We start from the raw sequence: 18,666 nt of genomic DNA, 5'->3' as shown, positions 1-18,666 counted from the left end.
TCAGCTAAGCATTTAAAAAAAATCATGACCACAGATGATCTACATACTTTGAAAGCAGATAATGAATATATTGAAACAGTTCAAGATTTTCCATACTTGGGCTCAGTCATCAATCAGAGCAGAGACTGCAGTCAAGAACTCAAAAGAAGACTTGGACTTTGAAGGGCAGCTATGAAGGAATTAGGCAAGATCCTGAATACTAAAGTTAGCATGGTCCACACCATGGTATTGCCCTTCTCTGTGTATAGTTGTGAAAGTTGGGCCATGAGAAATGCTGATAGGAAAGCAATCAGCTAATTTGAGATGTGGTGCTGGAGAATAGTTCTGTGAACACTGTGGACTACTAAAAAGGCAAACGGATGGTTCCTAGAGAAAAATCAAGCCTGAATTCATCCTTAGAAGCAAAGATTACTAAACTGAGGTTATCATACTTTGGTCATATCATTAGAAGAAAAAAAATGCTTGGTAAAATGGAAGACAATAGGAAAAGAGGAAGAACATGTACTACATGCATAGATTCAACTGGAGAAGCCATGGCCATGAGTCTGCAAGACCAGGGCAGTTGAAGATATAGTAACTTGGAGGTCTCTCATTCATAGAGTTGCCATAGGTCAAAGCTGACTTGAAGGCAGTTAACAATAAATATAAATCTCTAAAAAAAAATCATACAAAATGCATAACTGGGCTTCTTTTTTAAGGATTAGCTAAAATGTCACAAACTAATATACATAATTTTAAGTTCTCCAGGATACCTCATCAGGCTTTGTTCTACAAAAAGTAAGGGGATGGTGTGGGACCAGATCATGTGACCATGAAATCCATATTTTATATCCAGTTTGAGTAAGAAATTGCAAAATGAATGAATTAGTCACTGCAACATGCTGCATGTATCACATTACATCTCTGGAGCCTTGCACAAAAAGTGTAGCTGGCCCTCATTTCTGAAAACATTCAGGCTGGCTGTTTGCCATATTTCCCTCTTGCTCTGGTTAAAACCACACAAAATACTGGGAAGAAAGGGAGCATGACTGAAGAGAAATATCACAGCCTTTATTTTAACAAAGCTAGACATTACATGTATGTGGTGCAGTAGGTAGCTATGAAAGTCAATTGAAGTTAGGTTGTATGGAATTGCCTAGTGAATGTAAAGAATATAAACATAAAAATGAAAAATTCTGTATTCAGTATGACTTTCCCACTTGAGGCTGGATCTAAAATACAGAGTTCATGGCCAAGTAACTCAACAGACCTGGTTTTGCATGTTTTTAATTCTTCTTGTCTCCCAATTTCCTGCTTTTTAAAGAAAACACTTAGAATTTGCACTTTATTTTCTGCAAAAATATACATTCATAGGGGGCAGTGGTAGTAATTATGCACCTTTTTGATGTTGTAGATCTGCAACTCCTGACATTGCTGACCTCTGACTATTCTACTGGAACTGACTATTCTACTGAGACTTGCACTCCAACATCTGGAGGGCCGTATGATTCCCATCCCTGACATATACAATCAAACTATAATCAGATAAGCTCTTACTTATTAGGAGTGAACTAAAACACTATGTAAATTAAAGATAATATATCAAATATAGTGGATTTGCCTTAGTCCCATTTCATGGACAACTTTGGAAGACCGTTCAGAAGCAGCTGGAATTATAGTCAACACTCTGTATCTATGGATTCAACCAACCAAAGCTCAAAAAAAATTTTTTTTTATTCCAAAAAGCAAACCTTGATTTTGTTTGCCATTCTATGGACACCACTTTACTACAGTATTGTATATAATAAGATTTCAGCATTAGTAGATGTTGGTATTCATGGTGGTGGTGGTGGTGGTGGTGGTCCTGGAACCAAACTGCAGCAGATACTGAGGGCCCACTGTACATATTTCTTTAGAGATTTCTCAGAAGAGCATATGTGATTTCTGTATTGATTGCACAACTTTTAAGAACAGGATTACACAATGCTCCTGCCTTCACAGAAATATCACATTCAGATAATCCTTGTTGTAATGCAGCACAGTTATTCTTGATGTGTTTCCTACAGTGAAAAATACTACTCTGGAATGAAAGAAATAAACACCTTGAAAATAGGAAGAATGGGTCTATTACTACAAAATTTGCAGTAACAATTATGCACAGTTCCTCCTTCTTCCCCAAATGTATACTTAGGACTATTTCACACATTACAGATTCACTGCACAAATGTTCTCCACATGTAGAGTATATCGGTGGGAGACCTTCAGTCCACCTGTCTGCAAGCTAAGAAAAAAAAAAAAGATTAAATTCACATTGATTTCTTTTTATTATCCTCCATTTGAAAAATTATGACCTACAATACTTTACCCCACATGTGAAATAACAATGAAAAGTCTGGCCCAGCTTCAGACATGTAACTGGCAGTGGAAGGATGAAATTAAGTAATAAATAGTTATTATGGCTATCAAGGAAATCTTCCACATCATAAGCTGGACTGTACCATATTTCTCCCTGAAACACTATTCCAAATCTATCTTTAGCAATCTGGCACATATACTCTGGGAATCCATTTGCAACATTGTAAGTCACCAAATTGAAAACATGCATTGTTCAGCATTAGCCATTTATTGACTAAAACATTTGGAATGAAGTTGCTCGTGTGTTACATTTAAAGTCACACTGTTTCAAAATACTTCTTTAGAACATTAGGAAGAGAAGAATCTGCTACTATTAAGGATATACAATCCCTTCCTAACATTGCACCCCCCAATTATATTCCTGCTTTCCCTATCAGGGGCATTACGCTACTTTCATCAATATCTGATCTTCATTACTGTTCCACATCTGCCATTCAAGCTGACCAACTATAATGCATCATGCCATAATAGTGCTTATTACTGGGTCATTTTTAAATACTTCAAAATAAAAGAACAGTGAAAAAAGCAGATAAAAAGAAAATCAACTCCTCTGAGCTGGAGAAGAGTGCTGAGAATACGGTGGACAGCCAAAAAGACAAACAAAAGGGTCCTCCAACAGAAGCCAAGATGATCAAATTGAGGTTGTCATACCTTGGCCACATCATGAGAAGGCATGACTCATTAGGAAAGAGCATAATGCTAGAAAGGGTAGAGGGTAGTAGAAAGAGAGTAAGACTACATGCTAGATGGCTAGACTCTATTAGGGAGATTCTGGCCATTAGTCTGCAAAACCTAAGCAGAGTAATGGAAGACAGCGTCTTGGAGATGTCTCATTCACAGGGTCACCATGATCTGAGGTTGATTTGAGGTCAGTTAACTATTACCAAAAGGCATACCTGCACTGAGACAGTTTGTAAGGGTACTTCTGTTACCCATGCTGCTTCATATAAATTTTGGAATCAATGATAACCCTTGGATGACCCCAGGCCAGACTCTAAGCCTGTCCGCCATTATTGGCAAAGCGAGAGGACATGTACGCCTCCCCTGGGGGGCAGCCACATTAACATCTTAGAAGGTCAGGGAAGTCACATGAAGGGATTATCTTTAGCTAGGAAGAGTAAAAGATTTACCTTCCCTGAAGCTATCACCCCCTCCTCAAGTCTGTTGTCCGAACAACTTAAGTCATTGATACTATCAGATCCAGACATCCAGGTGAAAAGGAAACAATTAAACACCTTTGTTTCGACCAAGCCAGCCTCTTTGCCTCAGGCGAGATTTCGCCTATAAAAAGTCCCAACTTTGGCTGCTCAGCGCGCCATCCCAAAGGTCTACTTACTCCATGTCAGTCAGACCTCTGTTCTGGTAGCCGGCATTTCTGCTCAAACCCAGGTTGCAGAGCAGACTTGTCCCATTATCCCGCACCCCATTCGCTTCCCGGAGAAGTCTACATCTTGGTGAGTATACCCTTAGCAAAGCCTAAAACATCTTTTCCATATTTCCAACCTATTTTCCTGAGCCTGATGTGTGTGTGAGTGCGTGCATTGAGTGTGTTCCCCCCTGTTTTCAATAAAATAGACATTTAGTTATTACAATCTGTCTCAGCTTCAGTTATTGGGACACCCTGGTCTCTTGGTATAAATATCAGGAGGGCGATCCTGGGAGGGGCTGTCGTTGCAGGCCCCCCTCTTGCAATATTTGAGTTAAACAACATTAATAACATTCCCCTGAACGGACCCGTGGCTACACTTCTACATTTATCAGATAATGATGCTTCACCTACATGAAGCAGTACAAAAATAAGATATTTTAAAGGAAAATGTGACACTTCATGTTGATTTTTTTCACCAGACATGCCCTAAATCAGATTCCCAATGAAGGAATCTAAGGACCTGAACTAGAAAATGTTGCCACTTGCCTCTAACATTAGAAAGTAGAGGATGTGCCATCAAAAACTACTGTAACAGAAACAATTAGAAAGCCAATAAAAAGCTTCTGAAGATAAAAGTGATGTACATGGACACTGCATGGCAAAATCCCAGTGACAGACATGAGCTTTCATAAATTTATGAAGATTAGCAGAAACCTAAAAATAGCACCATCATCCCTTATGAAGTCTCTGTAAGCCAACTGAGTGCAAACTTGTACATGTGTTTTCAGTTATAGTAATATATTGCAAATGTAATAACAAAAATAACTCTGGCAAATAAGCCAGATTTCAAGTCTGCTTCTCAAAATATGTTATAGTGAATTGAATATATTTTTATTTGTTTGCAATTGAAGAGTACAGAGATGCTCAAATCATGCAGCAAGGAGCATGATGAAAGACATGTTTTTTGCTTTTTAATTTTTTATATTACTTATAAAAATGCATTCATTGACCATTTAAAAAAAAACCTGGTTGTGATAATGTTACCAGTGTATCTTCTGTAATACACTAAGAAAATGCTGTATTTTAGATACTATCTAATTGTATACTAAGGACAGAACCTTACAAAATGAGGGTTAATATACAATCATAGTTATGTAATTAATACACAACAACACAGGTTTTGAATTGGCTCCTGTTGCCATGGTATAATGAATGAATGAATGAATGAATGAATGAGATTTATTTATATACCGCCATTCCTTCGATCACGGCGGTTTACAAGATAGATAAAAAGTGAATAAGGTAAGGAAGAAGGGATTCTTTGGTCAAAGCCACTGGAAAAGATGTGGAAGAGAAAGAAATGGTTGGTAGAGGTATGTGAATTGTAAACATTAAAACTGCTTTCTCTCAAGACAAGCAACTTTTGTAGTGAAACTTTCTCTGGTTTAGCAAACTTTCCTTCATCATTCAAGACCATCAAATAGATTTTGGTCAGAATGTATGAGACTGGAAATGAAATCAAAACTTATGAATGTAGAAGGGCCTTCCTGAAGAGTGCTGTTCCACAGGATTTGAAGTCACATAGACAACATGAAAGCACAGTCAGACACACCAAATGGTGGTCAAATATGCAGTTGCTACCAAGATTGTATGGAACAGATAAGATGCTGGAGCCAATTGTGGTGCGTTACAGACCGCCAAGAAGCGGCGGTCTGCCACCGCCGCCGATTGCAGCATCCAGGAACCGCAGCAGCCAAACGGCTCAGTTCCCGGACACTGCCAAGAAGGAGCACAAAAATCACGCTCCTTCTTGTGGCCCGGAAGAGACGCCGCAAGGCGCTAGTCGCGCACTCACGGCATCACTTCCACCACACAACGTGTGGACGCACAGCATCCGCTACGTCAAAATGGCGGCGGCCGTGTGGAACGGCCGCTGCCATTTGTTACGGACTCTGTCCGTAATAGGAGTAGGGGCATCTAGAAGAGACACCCCTTTTTCAAACTGGGATGTCCTGAGGACGTCCGAAATGGCGGTCTGTAACCTGCCTATGTTAGTTTTAATACTTAATGCTGCATAACTGGAAATATCCAAAGTCTCTTAAGAAGAAAGAAAGAAAGAAAGAAAGAAAGAAAGAAAGAAAGAAGTTTTGAAATAAGAAAGAATTAGAAACTACATAGCAGCATCAGAGTTCTAGGGGAAAATCTATTAAGGGCTTGTTCTGGAAGAGAAGGGACAGACACCACTCCAATGTATCACCAATGATACTTGCCTCTCACAGTTTTTCCTCTGCTCAGACAGATGCCCTAATCTAAAATAGTTACCCATTTGCAGTAACAGACCACATAACACACATCTAAACAAACTGCAACAAAGCCAGATGCCATTCTATCCCATATCTCTTAAGGCAACAGTATCAAAAGCTTTAATAGTATCAGTCCCAATTCTGGGTGCCTAGAAATAATGTAGTTTGACACCACTTTAAATATCATGCTTCCATTCTACAGAATCCTGGGATTAGTAATTTTGTGAGGCATAATTTTGCAGTGTTTGGGCTCCCCCCAGACATTTGAAAGCCGGGGGGGAAACTAAACATTGACTTCTGTTTTGCTTTCTGGTTTAAAAAATATATCTTCTGGCTCTTAAATAGCCGGGTATGGGGAAACATGATGAAAATGCCCAAATCTTCTAAAAGGGGGTGGGGGTGATATTTTGAGGATTTAAAAAAACAACAACCCAAAAGTAAAATATAAAGTATAATAAAATGGGGTGGGTTGGAGTTCAGTCCTTCCAAGTCCCACAGGGATCAATGTAATCCTCAACCTCCAGCAGCTGCCCACCCTGCCCTGAATTACAGAACAGCTGGATTACAATTTATCAAGAAGTTCATTTCTATCTCCTGTGGTGTGAATCAAACTCAAGGGTTTTTATTCCACTATCCCCTAAAGGCACTGATCCTGTTTATCTTGGAAGCTAAGCAGGATCAGCCCTGGTTAGCACTTGGATGAGAAACCACCAATTAATGCCAGAAGCACTAAGCTATATTTTAGAGAAGGAACTGGCAAAACTATCTCTGAGAATTCCTTGCCTAAGAAAACCCTATGAAATTCATGGGGTTGTCATAAATCAACAGGCAACATGAAAGCCCACATATGTTAACTAGCCCACAAAAGTTACTAGGCTACAAAAATGTATTAGCTTGCAGTGGCTGGCAGAAGGATGCTGCTTCTCTTGGAGTTACCAAATGCATTTCTATGCTGGCCACAGAAAAGGGATGGTGGGCTCCAGCTCTCCTCCAACCAGGTTCATAGAATCATAGATCTGGAAGAGACCGCAAGGGCCATCCAGCCCAACCCCCTGCCATGCAGGAACTCACAATCAAAGCATCCCTGACAGATGGCCATCCAGCCTCTGCTTACATACCTCCAAAGAAGGTTGACTGCCTGCAATGAATTCTATGTATCTATCCACAGGAAGTTCTCTCTTGCCTATGACTACTAAGCTAGGGGTTAAAATACAAGCCTGCATTATCAATGCAAGGATCTATGCTCTATTGTCAACACTGCTTTGTGAATGGTTGTCTCTATTATTTAAACTTTAATGTAGTTTTTGTGTCTGTACCTTTTGCTTCACTCCTTAAAGTTATCCCACTCCTGATCCCACAGGTTTATCACCACTACTAGGCATCTGTGTGTGTGTGATTGCATTCATGCTATGGTGACTTCATATATTTTGTAGGGTTTTCTTAGGCAAGGAATACTCAGATGTAGTTTGCCAATGCCTTCCTCATATTTCTTGGTGCTCTTCCTTACAAATAATAACCTGCATTGGGCCTGCTTAGTATATACTGACCAATTTAAGATAACACATGACGCTACAGATGAAGAGGGTTCTGGTTATTGAAAATGTATACTGTAAATCTGTTAGTCATTAAAGCAAATAAGATCTGGACATTTTGTTACAGCTGAGAGGAGATCCCACAACAAATTTCCTTGTTCTTCTGATATTTTTAGCCACTGCAATTCTACAGCTGTCTGCTAACTGTGAAAAAAAAACCTCAACAAGTTTCATTTGTGAAGCAGTTCCAAAACAGGATATTCATTCTGAAGAATCTAATTTATATTATTGGAGCATACTTTGGGGCTCAGTGCCTAGCATATCTTATTTATAAAAATAAATTATATTTTGAACTGAATTCTTCTGACACACAAAATGGAGACAATTTCTCACCAGAATGGGAAAGTTAGTATGAAAAAGATGGACAGAAAACTTTCCCAAATTGCCAGTTTGTACCACAGTTCCCAGAAAGACTGACCTTTGTGGTAAGTCAGAGAGGAGACAGGCTGGCTAACTCTAACTTGTGTATTGCCATACCATATTGGCTAATGTTTAGACAGGGTTTATGTTAATCCAGAAATGATGAAGTGTGGGGAAAAACCCATAAAAGTGCAACTTTAATGTCATCTTAAAGGATACACATGCATTTCATACAAAAAATAAAGCGAAGAAGGGAAGGAAACTAGTAGTAGCACCTTTAAGACTGATTTAGAAGTGTTTTGTAGGTTTTAAACTAGTTCATCAGATGCATTGATGGAGTAGGTTATTAAAGTCATGGGTATTTAAGCACAGTTAAGCACTCCTGAAAGGGTGAGATCAGAATGTAATAGGACACAGAATTCAGCAAATTGTGACACTAGCCATGAGTCCTCAAGAGTTGCAGAATATGATACATGGCTGTCGAGCAGCTGGAATGTTAGTCTTGAGGCATCAGAGCAATGCATTCTGTTAATCCAAAAGTCAATTCACTGAAGTAGAAAACATTTCCCTTTTTTTTTTTTTTTTGTTACATATGCACTGTGACGAATATCCTAGTTTTAATATATGTAGTGTGCCAAGAAACCTTTATTTCTTTTATACCTCTTTTAATGGACTGGAATTTATGATTATATCCCAATTCAGTTGTTTCTCTTTCCTAGTTTCCTTTGATTTTTGTTTTGTTTTGTTCCAGAACAGCTACTTGAAGACCAGCAACTCTGTATGTCCTGGCACTAGTCTGGGGATAATGTCATTTCTAATGCTAGAGAATGTCTTGTTTGTCCAGTGGAGAGTGCAAAAGGACAATAAACACAGAGGCTCTTGATATTGCTGGGATTTGGTTCCAGGATCCTTCATGGATACCAAAATCCGTAGATGCTCACCTCCTATTATATACAATGGTGCAGCAAAATGCCCAATATATAAAATGGCAAAATCAAGGCTTGGGTTTTTTTTGGGGGGGGGGGGGGGGGGTAAAAATTCAAACCATGGATGATTGAGTCCATGGAAGCAGAATTCATGGTTACAGGGGACCAACTACAGTGGGTGTGGAAAATGGTGCCCTAAGAAATAATTTTGCATTTAAGAACAACAGAACCAATAGATGTGACAAAAATTTGGCCCACTTTCAATTTACTGAGACAGGACTGCTTCTAATTTTGATTACCATAATTATGCCACAATCTCATCAATACTGTTAATCTTACAAGAGCTGGGAAAACTGTCATATTTTTTGGGGGGGAGAGGGTCGTTAAACTAGATTCATAGTGTTCTCCAAGAAGCTCTACCTACATTTACTTGGGAACAATATGGGGAAGCTATAGTGAGGACTAAGGGGCTGTACATGCTGCCTCTTTTAGCACCAGATCGGGACCACAGCAACAGCACACTAATTTCGTCTTTCCTTAGTGCAAAAAGGAGCTGCAAACAGCGGCTCCTTTCTGCGCCATGAAAAGGGCATCATAGCTTCCAGTGCCACAGCTTTTCGGTACTCCTTTGGTGCTGTGTCATCTAGACACAGTGCCAGAAGAGTGCCATGACACTGTTCGCCGTGTGGTATGGCACACAGCATCACACTGGCCTGGGGGCAGAGTTGGGCTGTGCATTGTGTGGATGCCACAGCCTGACTCCATGCCCAGGCCGGCCTTAATGCCAGGTCTGTAAAGCCTAAGTTACTTCCAAATAAGACAAGTACTAATTAGCAGTGAAACACTAAAGTATTGTAGAATATGCAGCCTTCAACATAGAAAACAATTTCCTTCCAAAGGAAGCATAACACCATTAATTTACTCAAAAGGTAAACAGATCAAAACTTTGCAAATGATACCCTCCTATCCAGGCTGGTAGCTCTACACACATCTAAATCTAGATACTCCATCACCCACCACCGCTCCTCCCAATATCAAGCCAGCTAGCACTTTGCAAGAGTCAAAGCAGTGAACTGAAGATTTGTTTGGTTTCATATTCGTCTTAATCAACTGGAATTAAATGTTTTCCACAGACATGGTGGCTTCCACACTTAGTGCTTTTAGAATAAACATGCTTTATTCATAAATATTTTATGATGTGTTGAGCCAAGCTGCTATTACTTCTGCATGAGTAGGTCAGCTATAGTCCTACAATTTGATACCCAAGGCAGAAAGAGTGTACAGTATTCTTAACTGGTCAGAACAGACCGACTTTCATCTCTGCAATAGTGCTTCTAATAGTATTTTTCCTTAAGCAGAAGGGACAACAGGCTTCCAACATTTTGAAGCACATCTGGAATTAGACTGTAAAATATCTACAGTAGAGGCTGATAGCTCTGCTCTTATGGAGTGATGTGTCTGTCCTGGCTTAGATCTGTATTTTAGAGGAGCTATAACCGTACAGTATGGGTTTGTTGCCCCAGTGCAATTAAGCCAATGTCTACAGGGGGGGGGGGGATTTGCAGTAAACAGGATCATGTCATGACCCAAAAGATTGACACAAGGAAAGAAACAGATGTTCATGCATCTGATATTCACACAGCACCCTATCTCTATGTGCCACACTGTCACTAGTTAGCGATCACATTTCATGAGCACACATACTAAACAGGTCACATACTGATCCTGCATTGCCTAACAACTCAAAAATTGAAGAGGGTACCTTGAACAGAGAGGTGTGTTTTAGGGTTTGTGATGTCAATGAAACAGTGTTCAGGAACTCTGTAGGAACGTGGGATGCCTCCAAGTTACAAACAGTATACAGATTCCAGCCCTAACTAGGATATCTAGGTGCACTGTATCTATCATGTTTGCATTAGGCCTTGTAGTTTTGCTCCTTTCACCTATGTGTAAAAGGGACCAGGAGTCCTAGTAGACCACAAGTTGAACATGAGTCAACAGTGTGATGTGGCAGTAAATGGCCAATACGATTCTAGGCTGCATCAATAGAAATATAGTGTCCAGATTGAGGGAAGTATAGTGCCACTCTATTCTGCTTTGGTAAAACCTCACCTGGAATATTGCATCCAGTTTTGGGCACTACAGTTCAAAAAGGATGTTGACAAGCTGAAGCGTGTCCAAAGGAGGGTGACTAAAATGGTGAAGGGTCTGGAAACCATGCCTAGAGGAACGACTTAGGGAGCTATAGCCTGAGAAGAGACGGTTAAGGAGGTGATATGATAGCCCTGTTAAGTATTTGAAAGGGTGTCATATTGAGGATGGAGCAAGCTTGTTTTCTGATTAAGACCGAAACAGTGGATGGAAGTACAGGAAAAGAGAGTCCTTCTTGTTGGGGTGGAGAAAGGCGTAGCTGGTGTGTGCTCAGGGGGGGTTACATATACTCTGGACTGGAAACTGGCGTGAACAGGGAAAGGTAGAGATTTTAACTATAGGAGCTGCTCCAAGGCAAAAGAAATTTCCAAGAATTAAACTGTACCCCTCCCTCTCCTTCTACAGACATGTCTTTCACATATGTCAGTATCCCTCTCCACACACATTGTTTCTCTCTGCTACCTCTTTTCTCAGCCTGTTGGATGAAAGAAAACAGGAGCAGTAATGCTGCTTCATCCTGCCCAGCAAAGCTCACAAAGCTTTAAGAGTCCCAGATTTGAAAGCAGGGTGCCATTTTGCTGCAACTCTTCCCCCCCTGCTGCACACTAACTCCTTACTCTAATCCAGTCCTTTCCAATTTTAAAGACCCTGTCACGGTTGTTTTTCTTTACAAGATTTGTTTAGAGGAGGTTTGCTGAGAGAGTGTAACAAAGGATTCATGGCTGAGGCAGGTCCAACCACTCAAACCATTACTTCACACTGCCTTCCTTAGATATGGGTTCTGGTTCAGTTTCTGACTTAAATCTACCTCCCCATCACATTTAGCTCAGTCTCTCGCGCACACATACACACAATAATTAAACAAATCATATACATCAGATATGAATTGGCAGCGTTCAGTTAGTGAACTTGAACAAAAGCTGCAGATGAAATATTAATATATGTGTGCTACAAAGAATGCTATTCACTTTAATCTTCAGAAGCACTGAACCTTCAGCCAAGAACTGCACATGTTGCACAGAGGTTTTAACCAGTCTCAGAGTAAAAAGAAATGGGTTTTACCCTGAACAGGCATTCTGCTGCCTTGTAAAGGAGAGGGAGAGTAAAAGGTCATTCCCCTTTCTTTAAAGTGCAGTAAATGTGTTTGCCAAATGGGAAAGCACATGAAAACTTGGGAGAAGTGATAAAGAGGTTGGAAGAAGCACCAGCACACTGATGGCAAATGTATTGTTTTCACCAGAACCAGGTAAACTGGTGGGCTTATATAACATTGCCTAGAATAGACAATCAGTGAAGAACACTGAGAATAAACAAAGCTGAAGTTCAGCTAGATAAGATGGAGATATTAATGAAGATGATCCAGAAGGTGGAAGTTCCACTAAGTGATGTGATAGGTTTGTAATTGTGCTGAATGGTTTAAATGAGCAACCGGGAGTGCTACTCATCCCAGAGCACTAAGTGGCATTGTATCTTTTACTAGCTTGGTTTGATGTACAAGCTGAGACCTAGTCATACAGAAAGATGACTTGGTCCTGGAAATACTTGCCTTAAGATTCTATTTGGAGTTCCATTCAAGACTGGAAGCGTGTAGTTCTGAACGCAACAGACAATTTTCCTAGCAAGAGTAACCAAAGGTAACACACAGCGTGGAGTGAAATAATTCTAATGTCAAAAATGAATGATTTCAGGCCCAGTCTGGTCAGGGAGCATATTGGCTCACATGAACCTCCCTACATGGACCATTCCATTTTTATGGGAAATTGCTCTAGAAAACCATTTTTATTTGAGGTTAAGACTGTGGCAGGCAAGGATGAGTGCTGCTTATGCTATGGAATTCTGTTCCAAATGAAATTTGCAGGAAGACATTTTTATTCTGAGAAGCTAACAAAGGAAAAACTGATTTGGTTTTTGACAGTTGTATCAGCTCTGCTTATAAGTGTTTCAGGTGGGTTTCCTATTTCATGCAAGATTTCAAATTATAGTTTTCCATGGCCCTATACAGACTGCCAAAATAAAGCTGCTTCAGAGTCACTTTGGAGGTATGCTGTTTAAATGATGCATGCTCCTAAGCCACACTCCATTCTTAGGACTGGACTGTGGCTTTGGCATGGCTTCCAGCTCTTACGACGCATGCAACATTTAAACAGCATACCTCCAAATTGACCTGAAGCAGCTTTATTTTGGCCTGTTTGTATGGGGCCCATGTGTTTATATAAATGTTTTGTGTTTTTCATCTGCCATGCACAAGAGGTGTAAATCTAAAATGAAACAAAACAAATAAATTGTGTTCCCCCCAATAACAGATGACATTAGAGAAAAACAAAATCACCCAGTACAAAGTATAAAGAGTAAGGAAAAACTGTCCTTTTGCATGTGTAAACCAATAAAACTGCGTGCCTGCAAATTAGGATATACTGTACTGTGTCATCTTGCTATCCTCCCCGGCACAGCATTACATTTAAAAAGCTGACTTCCAAGAAAAAACAGAGAAAGCCACTATCACCAAAGGAGAATGCTAGAGTTTCTCCCACTCCACATGTGTACTCCCTGGTCTTAAAGAAATCATTCTGGAATGAAAAATGGCAGCAAGCTAAGCTGTGCATTAGACCAAGCTCTCAGTAAGCCTTCAGATGTGGAGGAAGTTACCAAAAGGGAAGTTTGTGCCGATTTACACAGTACAGTCCCACATCACAACAAACAAAAATTTGTACAAAAGCAGAAGCCACCTAGAAATGACAAGGGAAAGGAAATCAAAACAGCCTGAGTGCCCAACACTGCAACCGAATAGTCTGCCTCCTCGTCTATTTTTTAATGTATACAATCATCACAGTGTACTTAACATTCAACTAGCAAAATAGTTTAAAGCTTATATGTGATTTTTGCACCAAGGTGTAATTGCTATCACTTGTTTACCACTTGTTTCATTTAAAAATAAAAATAAGCACTGGAACACTACCTGGATGATGGGCTGTCAGTAAACAAACAATGTCTTTGAAATCATTGGAGTTCCTATTTTCCAGAACGGAGACTCTGATCCAAAGCACACTGCAGAAATAATCCAGTTTGGGCCGCTTTAACTGCCCTAGCCCAGTGCTAGTTTATTGTGGCACCAGAGCTCTCTGACAAAGAAAGCTAAATATCTCACAAAACAAAGTTCACAGAATTCCCTAGCATTGAGCCAGGAGTTAAAATGGCTCAAACTGGATTTTTTCTGAAGTGTGTTTTGACCTGAAATGAAGTGATTTTCCCGGGCCACCAAGAGAGACAGGGAAATGAATTCAGCCTGTACCCTCACCAACACAGGCACCAGAAAAGATGTTTGCCAAAACTATCCTCCCTTTAGGATGCATGAGCAGCAGACTGCAACTCTCCTCAACAGAAAAGAGATTCATTCACATCTGGATACATGGCAGCCAAGTAAAACCTGCCTATGATACAAATTCTTGTATATGCAATAGCAAATGCACATTTCTGTGTCAGGGTTTAAAACATGTAGTGACATATTTGGGTTTTTTAAAATCTGCAACACGTAACATCATGTCCAAAACAGGACTCACTACCCACGCATGGCAGCATAGAAAGCATCCAAATCAGATCATCTCAACAAATCACAGGAACCTGGTGTGCAATGACCCCAGCCATAAATGCTCTGGTATAGTTTCCAGATCAAGTGTACATATATGATAATAGTTTAACCTTCTACACTGGGACATGGACCAAAACCGGCATGAGGACCTTGGAGAATGTGCTTGCTCATGGAATGTTCTCTGCCAGTTCGGCCAAGTGTAAAGTGTATTTGCCACATGATTCATTCATTAAGTGCAGCATAGAAAGCCAGCAGGACAAGGATACTGTATATACTCATATGAGTCTAGAAACTTAGGATCAAAAAATTGACACCAAAAACTGGGTCGACTTATCCATGGGTCAATGTAGTATTGTATTGTAACTCTTATTTAAAAGAAGAACCATCCCCTGGTGAAAGGCAAGAGTATAATCTGTCCTGGAAAGCACTGGCCCCTCTACTCTCTCATCCACTAACCTTAAGAGTAAGCACAAGAGTTATGTCTGCTGGAATTTTGTAAGTTCTTTGACACTGTTTTGCTTTGTTTCATCCTTTAGATCCTTTGCTATATGCCTCTAATTTTACCCTCGACTTATCACGGGTCACAGCAAAAGCCATATTTGGCCCCAAATGTGCCTTGACATAATAATATAATAATATAATAATATATAATAATAATGTATCGCGCCTCTCCCTGCATTGGACCGAGGTGGTAACAACAAACAGAGAACAGATAAAAATGCTACACAACAAATCCTAAAACTCCCTCCCACCCTAAAATAGAGTTAAAACAACAATTCCCAATAAAATGCTCCCAATAAAATATACAATCAATCGGATCGCAGTCAGTGGGAAACAGCTATGCCATTGGAGAGTGAACATTCAGAGGAGGTCAATTTGGGGAGGCTGCCGGAAGAGATCGTTTTATTGCCTTCTTAAAGGCCTCCAAAGATGTTATATGGCGGATTCTCGCAGGTCATTCCAGATTTTGGAGCAGCAACAGAAAATGTCCTCTGGGAAGTCAACCCCGTCTGTTTCTTAGGCTGCAGAGATTCTTCCCAGAGGACCTGAGAGTGGGAGGATTGTATGGGAGGAGGTTCCCTAGGTACACTGGACCCAAGCATGTAGGGCTTTATAGGTAATGACAACACCTTATATGTGCCCGGAAGCTAATAGGCAGCCAGTGTAGGGATTTTAAGATAGGCTAATAGGTTCAGTTTCGGACTCCCTGTAACCATCTGGCTGCCATATTTTGGACCAGTTGCAGCTTCTGAACGAAGCATGAGGATTGCCCCATGTAGAGCACATTGCAGAATGAGGCATGAGGTTACCAGTGAATGACAAACCATTTATAGGTTTTCCCTTCCAGGAGGGGACGTCGCGGACGCCGAAGCTGAATAACAGTGCTCCTGGCCGTTGCAGGTGAGATGACAGCTGAAGGGATGGTACCAGGAGTACCCCCAAGCTACAAACACAGTCCTAGGGTAAGTGTGACCCCTATACTCAACTTATAGTTGGCGAAATGTACCAGTGCAGCCAAATATCTGCTAAAACTGGGCTTCTGCAGAACACAGAGAAGGTCTCCCCAATTGCATCTGGAGAAGTAGGCTCAATACTACCACATACAGTTCCCAACGTCTGTCTTTCAGTTGGACTCAAACATGCTGTGAAATCCTGTGGTATACTAGAGTCAAAGGGACAGTCCATTTTGGTTCCGCGCAACCACCATCCCAAGGTTTTTTTACTTGACAATGCTTTTCTTGGCAACTAACTTACACTTTCAAGGATTCCCCATGAGTAGCACATGTCCCTGATGGAAAGTCTTATGCCAGAGTATATATTACAACTCCTGATGATGGATATTGCCCATTAGCCTTTATTTCAGAAAGCGCGTCCAGGGAGACCCCAGCAGGGCCCTAGGTTCCTGAGGCCTCTGCGCCAGCCTCTGGGTCTCCGCTTTAGAGAGGAGGGAAAAGAAGAGGGAAGGGGAGGAGGAGGAAAAGAAAGAGGAAGAGGAGGAGGAGGAAAAGAAAGAGGAGGGGAGGCGGAAAAGAAGAGGGAGGGAGGAGGAGGAAAAGAAAGAGGGAGGGGGGAGGAGAGAAAGAAATAGGGAGAGGGAGGAGGAGGAAAAGAAAGAGGGAGGGGAGGCGGAGGAAAAGAAAGAGGAAGGGGAGGAGGGGAGAGGAGGAGGAAATGAAATAGGGAGTGGAGGAGGAGGAAACGAAGGGAAGGGGAGGAGGGGAAAAGAAACAAAAAAAGGGGGAAGGGGGGGGGGGGAGAGGAAGGTAGAAAGAAGAAGGAAGAGGGAGGGAAGGAAAGAAGGAAAGAAAAGAAGAGAAAGAAAGAGGAGAGGAAGAAAAAGGAAAAAAGAGGGGAGGAAGGGGAAGGAAAAAAAAAAAAGAGGAAAGAAGAAAGAGGAGGAGAAAGAGGAGGCGGAAGGAAGAGGGAAGAAGAAAAGAGGGGAAGGCGAGGAGGGGAGGGAAGAGAAAGGAGAAGACGAAAGGGCGGGGGAAGGGATGGAGGAGGAAAAGGAAAAAAGAAGAGAACGGAGAAGGAGAAGAAAGAGGAGGAGGCGGAAGAGAAAAAGAAAGAGGAGAAGAAAAAAGAAAGAGAAGGGGAAGAAGAAGAAAGCGAAGTAGAAGAAGAAGAGAGGAGGAGAGGGAGCAGACTGTCTCTCCTCTTTCCTCGAAGGCTGCAGGAAGGAGGAGGAGGAGGAGGAGGAGAAGGGGAGCCTGTCTGTGGAGGCGAAAGAGGAGAGCCTCCTTCCCTGGGAGGGCTGCCCTCCCTCCCTCCGGGGCCCCTGCCTGCCCGCCTGCCCTGCCTCTCCCTCCTCCCTGTACCTGGCTGGGCGAGGCAGAGGGGCGCCCCCAGGGCCAACAGCAGCAGGAAGAGGGCCGAGGCGGGCGAGGGGCTGCTCATGGTCGGCGGAGGAAGGCAGCCAGGCGCCGGCGTCCTGCTCGACTGTCTCTCGCCCGGCGGGCCCTTTCCTTTCCTTTCCTTGCCGAGCCCCCAGACTCCTCCCTCCGCTCCCCGCCTCCTTGCATTCCCCCTTGGACAGCCAGGCCTTCCAGTCCCCACACGAGAAGGGCTTAGCATGCTTGCCAAGTGCCTAGCAGTTTGGCAGAAACCTTGCTGCATCCACACAGGAGACATAACCCGGTTTGGCACCGCTTTAACTCCTTTTCTGGCTCAAGGCTATGGAATGCTGAATTCCATAGCAAAGAGTCAGACAAAGAGTTAAATCGGTGCCAAACCGGGTTATGTCTCCAGTGTGGATGTAGCCTATGATTCTGACTTTAGTGCTGAGTTTTATATCTTTATTTATTCCTTCAGGTCTTGTCCAGGCCTTTCAGAGTCTGCCCTCCCCATCCCTAGCCTCCTGATTTTCTGTCTGCAGTCTCCATTATGACCAAAAAGGTGAGGGGTCTGGGAGCCATGCCCCAGAAGGAAAGACTCAGGGAGCTGGGGCTGTTCAGCCTGGAGAAGAGACGGTTAAGAGGTGACATGATAGCCCTGAGGAGGAAGCAAGCTTGTTTTCTGCTGCTCCAGAGAACAGGACCCAGAACATTAGATTCAAGCTACAGGAAAAGAGATTCCACCTAAATGTTGGGAAGAAGCTCTGGTGGTTAAGAGCTGTTTGACAGTGGAACAGGCTGCCTCAGGACTTTACCACAGGTCAGGAATTTCTCTTAATTTCGAATGAAAAGAAAGTGGGTTCAGAATGCATTCATGTGAATTCGCTAGTTCAGCAAATTTACATGAATTTGAATTGCGTTCAAACTGACTTCCCATTGCCCAAAAATAGCTTGCCACTGTCCAAAATTGCGTGTGATCACCTCTCATGCAATAGTGTGAAACCTCATGATTGCGTTCGGACTGACTTCCCATTGCCTGAAATTGCGTGTGGCAGTTATCATGCAATAATGCTAAACCCCATGATTGCATTTGGATTGTCATTGGATTATACTTCCAATTTCCCTTGTCTGATAACATCCAGAGAGTGGTT

The 18,666-nt window shown here is 41.8% G+C and overlaps 1 protein-coding gene across 2 annotated transcripts in view; it reads right to left on the bottom strand.

Annotated features, from left to right (window-relative positions):
• SRPX (sushi repeat containing protein X-linked) overlaps nt 1–17,671 on the bottom strand; it is a 59,098-nt gene extending 41,427 nt beyond the window's left edge. For both annotated transcript variants that reach the window (XM_042461052.1, XM_042461054.1), the window contains exon 1: nt 17,501–17,671. In XM_042461052.1, coding sequence (XP_042316986.1) covers nt 17,501–17,579 — 79 coding nt within the window. In that variant the 5' untranslated portion in view covers nt 17,580–17,671. The remainder of the gene's footprint in view (nt 1–17,500) is intronic.
• Nucleotides 17,672–18,666: the final 995 nt, after the last annotated feature.

This window comes from Sceloporus undulatus, chromosome 3 (genome assembly GCF_019175285.1).
Source record: "Sceloporus undulatus isolate JIND9_A2432 ecotype Alabama chromosome 3, SceUnd_v1.1, whole genome shotgun sequence".
Lineage (NCBI taxonomy): Eukaryota > Metazoa > Chordata > Lepidosauria > Squamata > Phrynosomatidae > Sceloporus > Sceloporus undulatus.
This window is presented reverse-complemented; position numbering and strand designations above follow the sequence as displayed.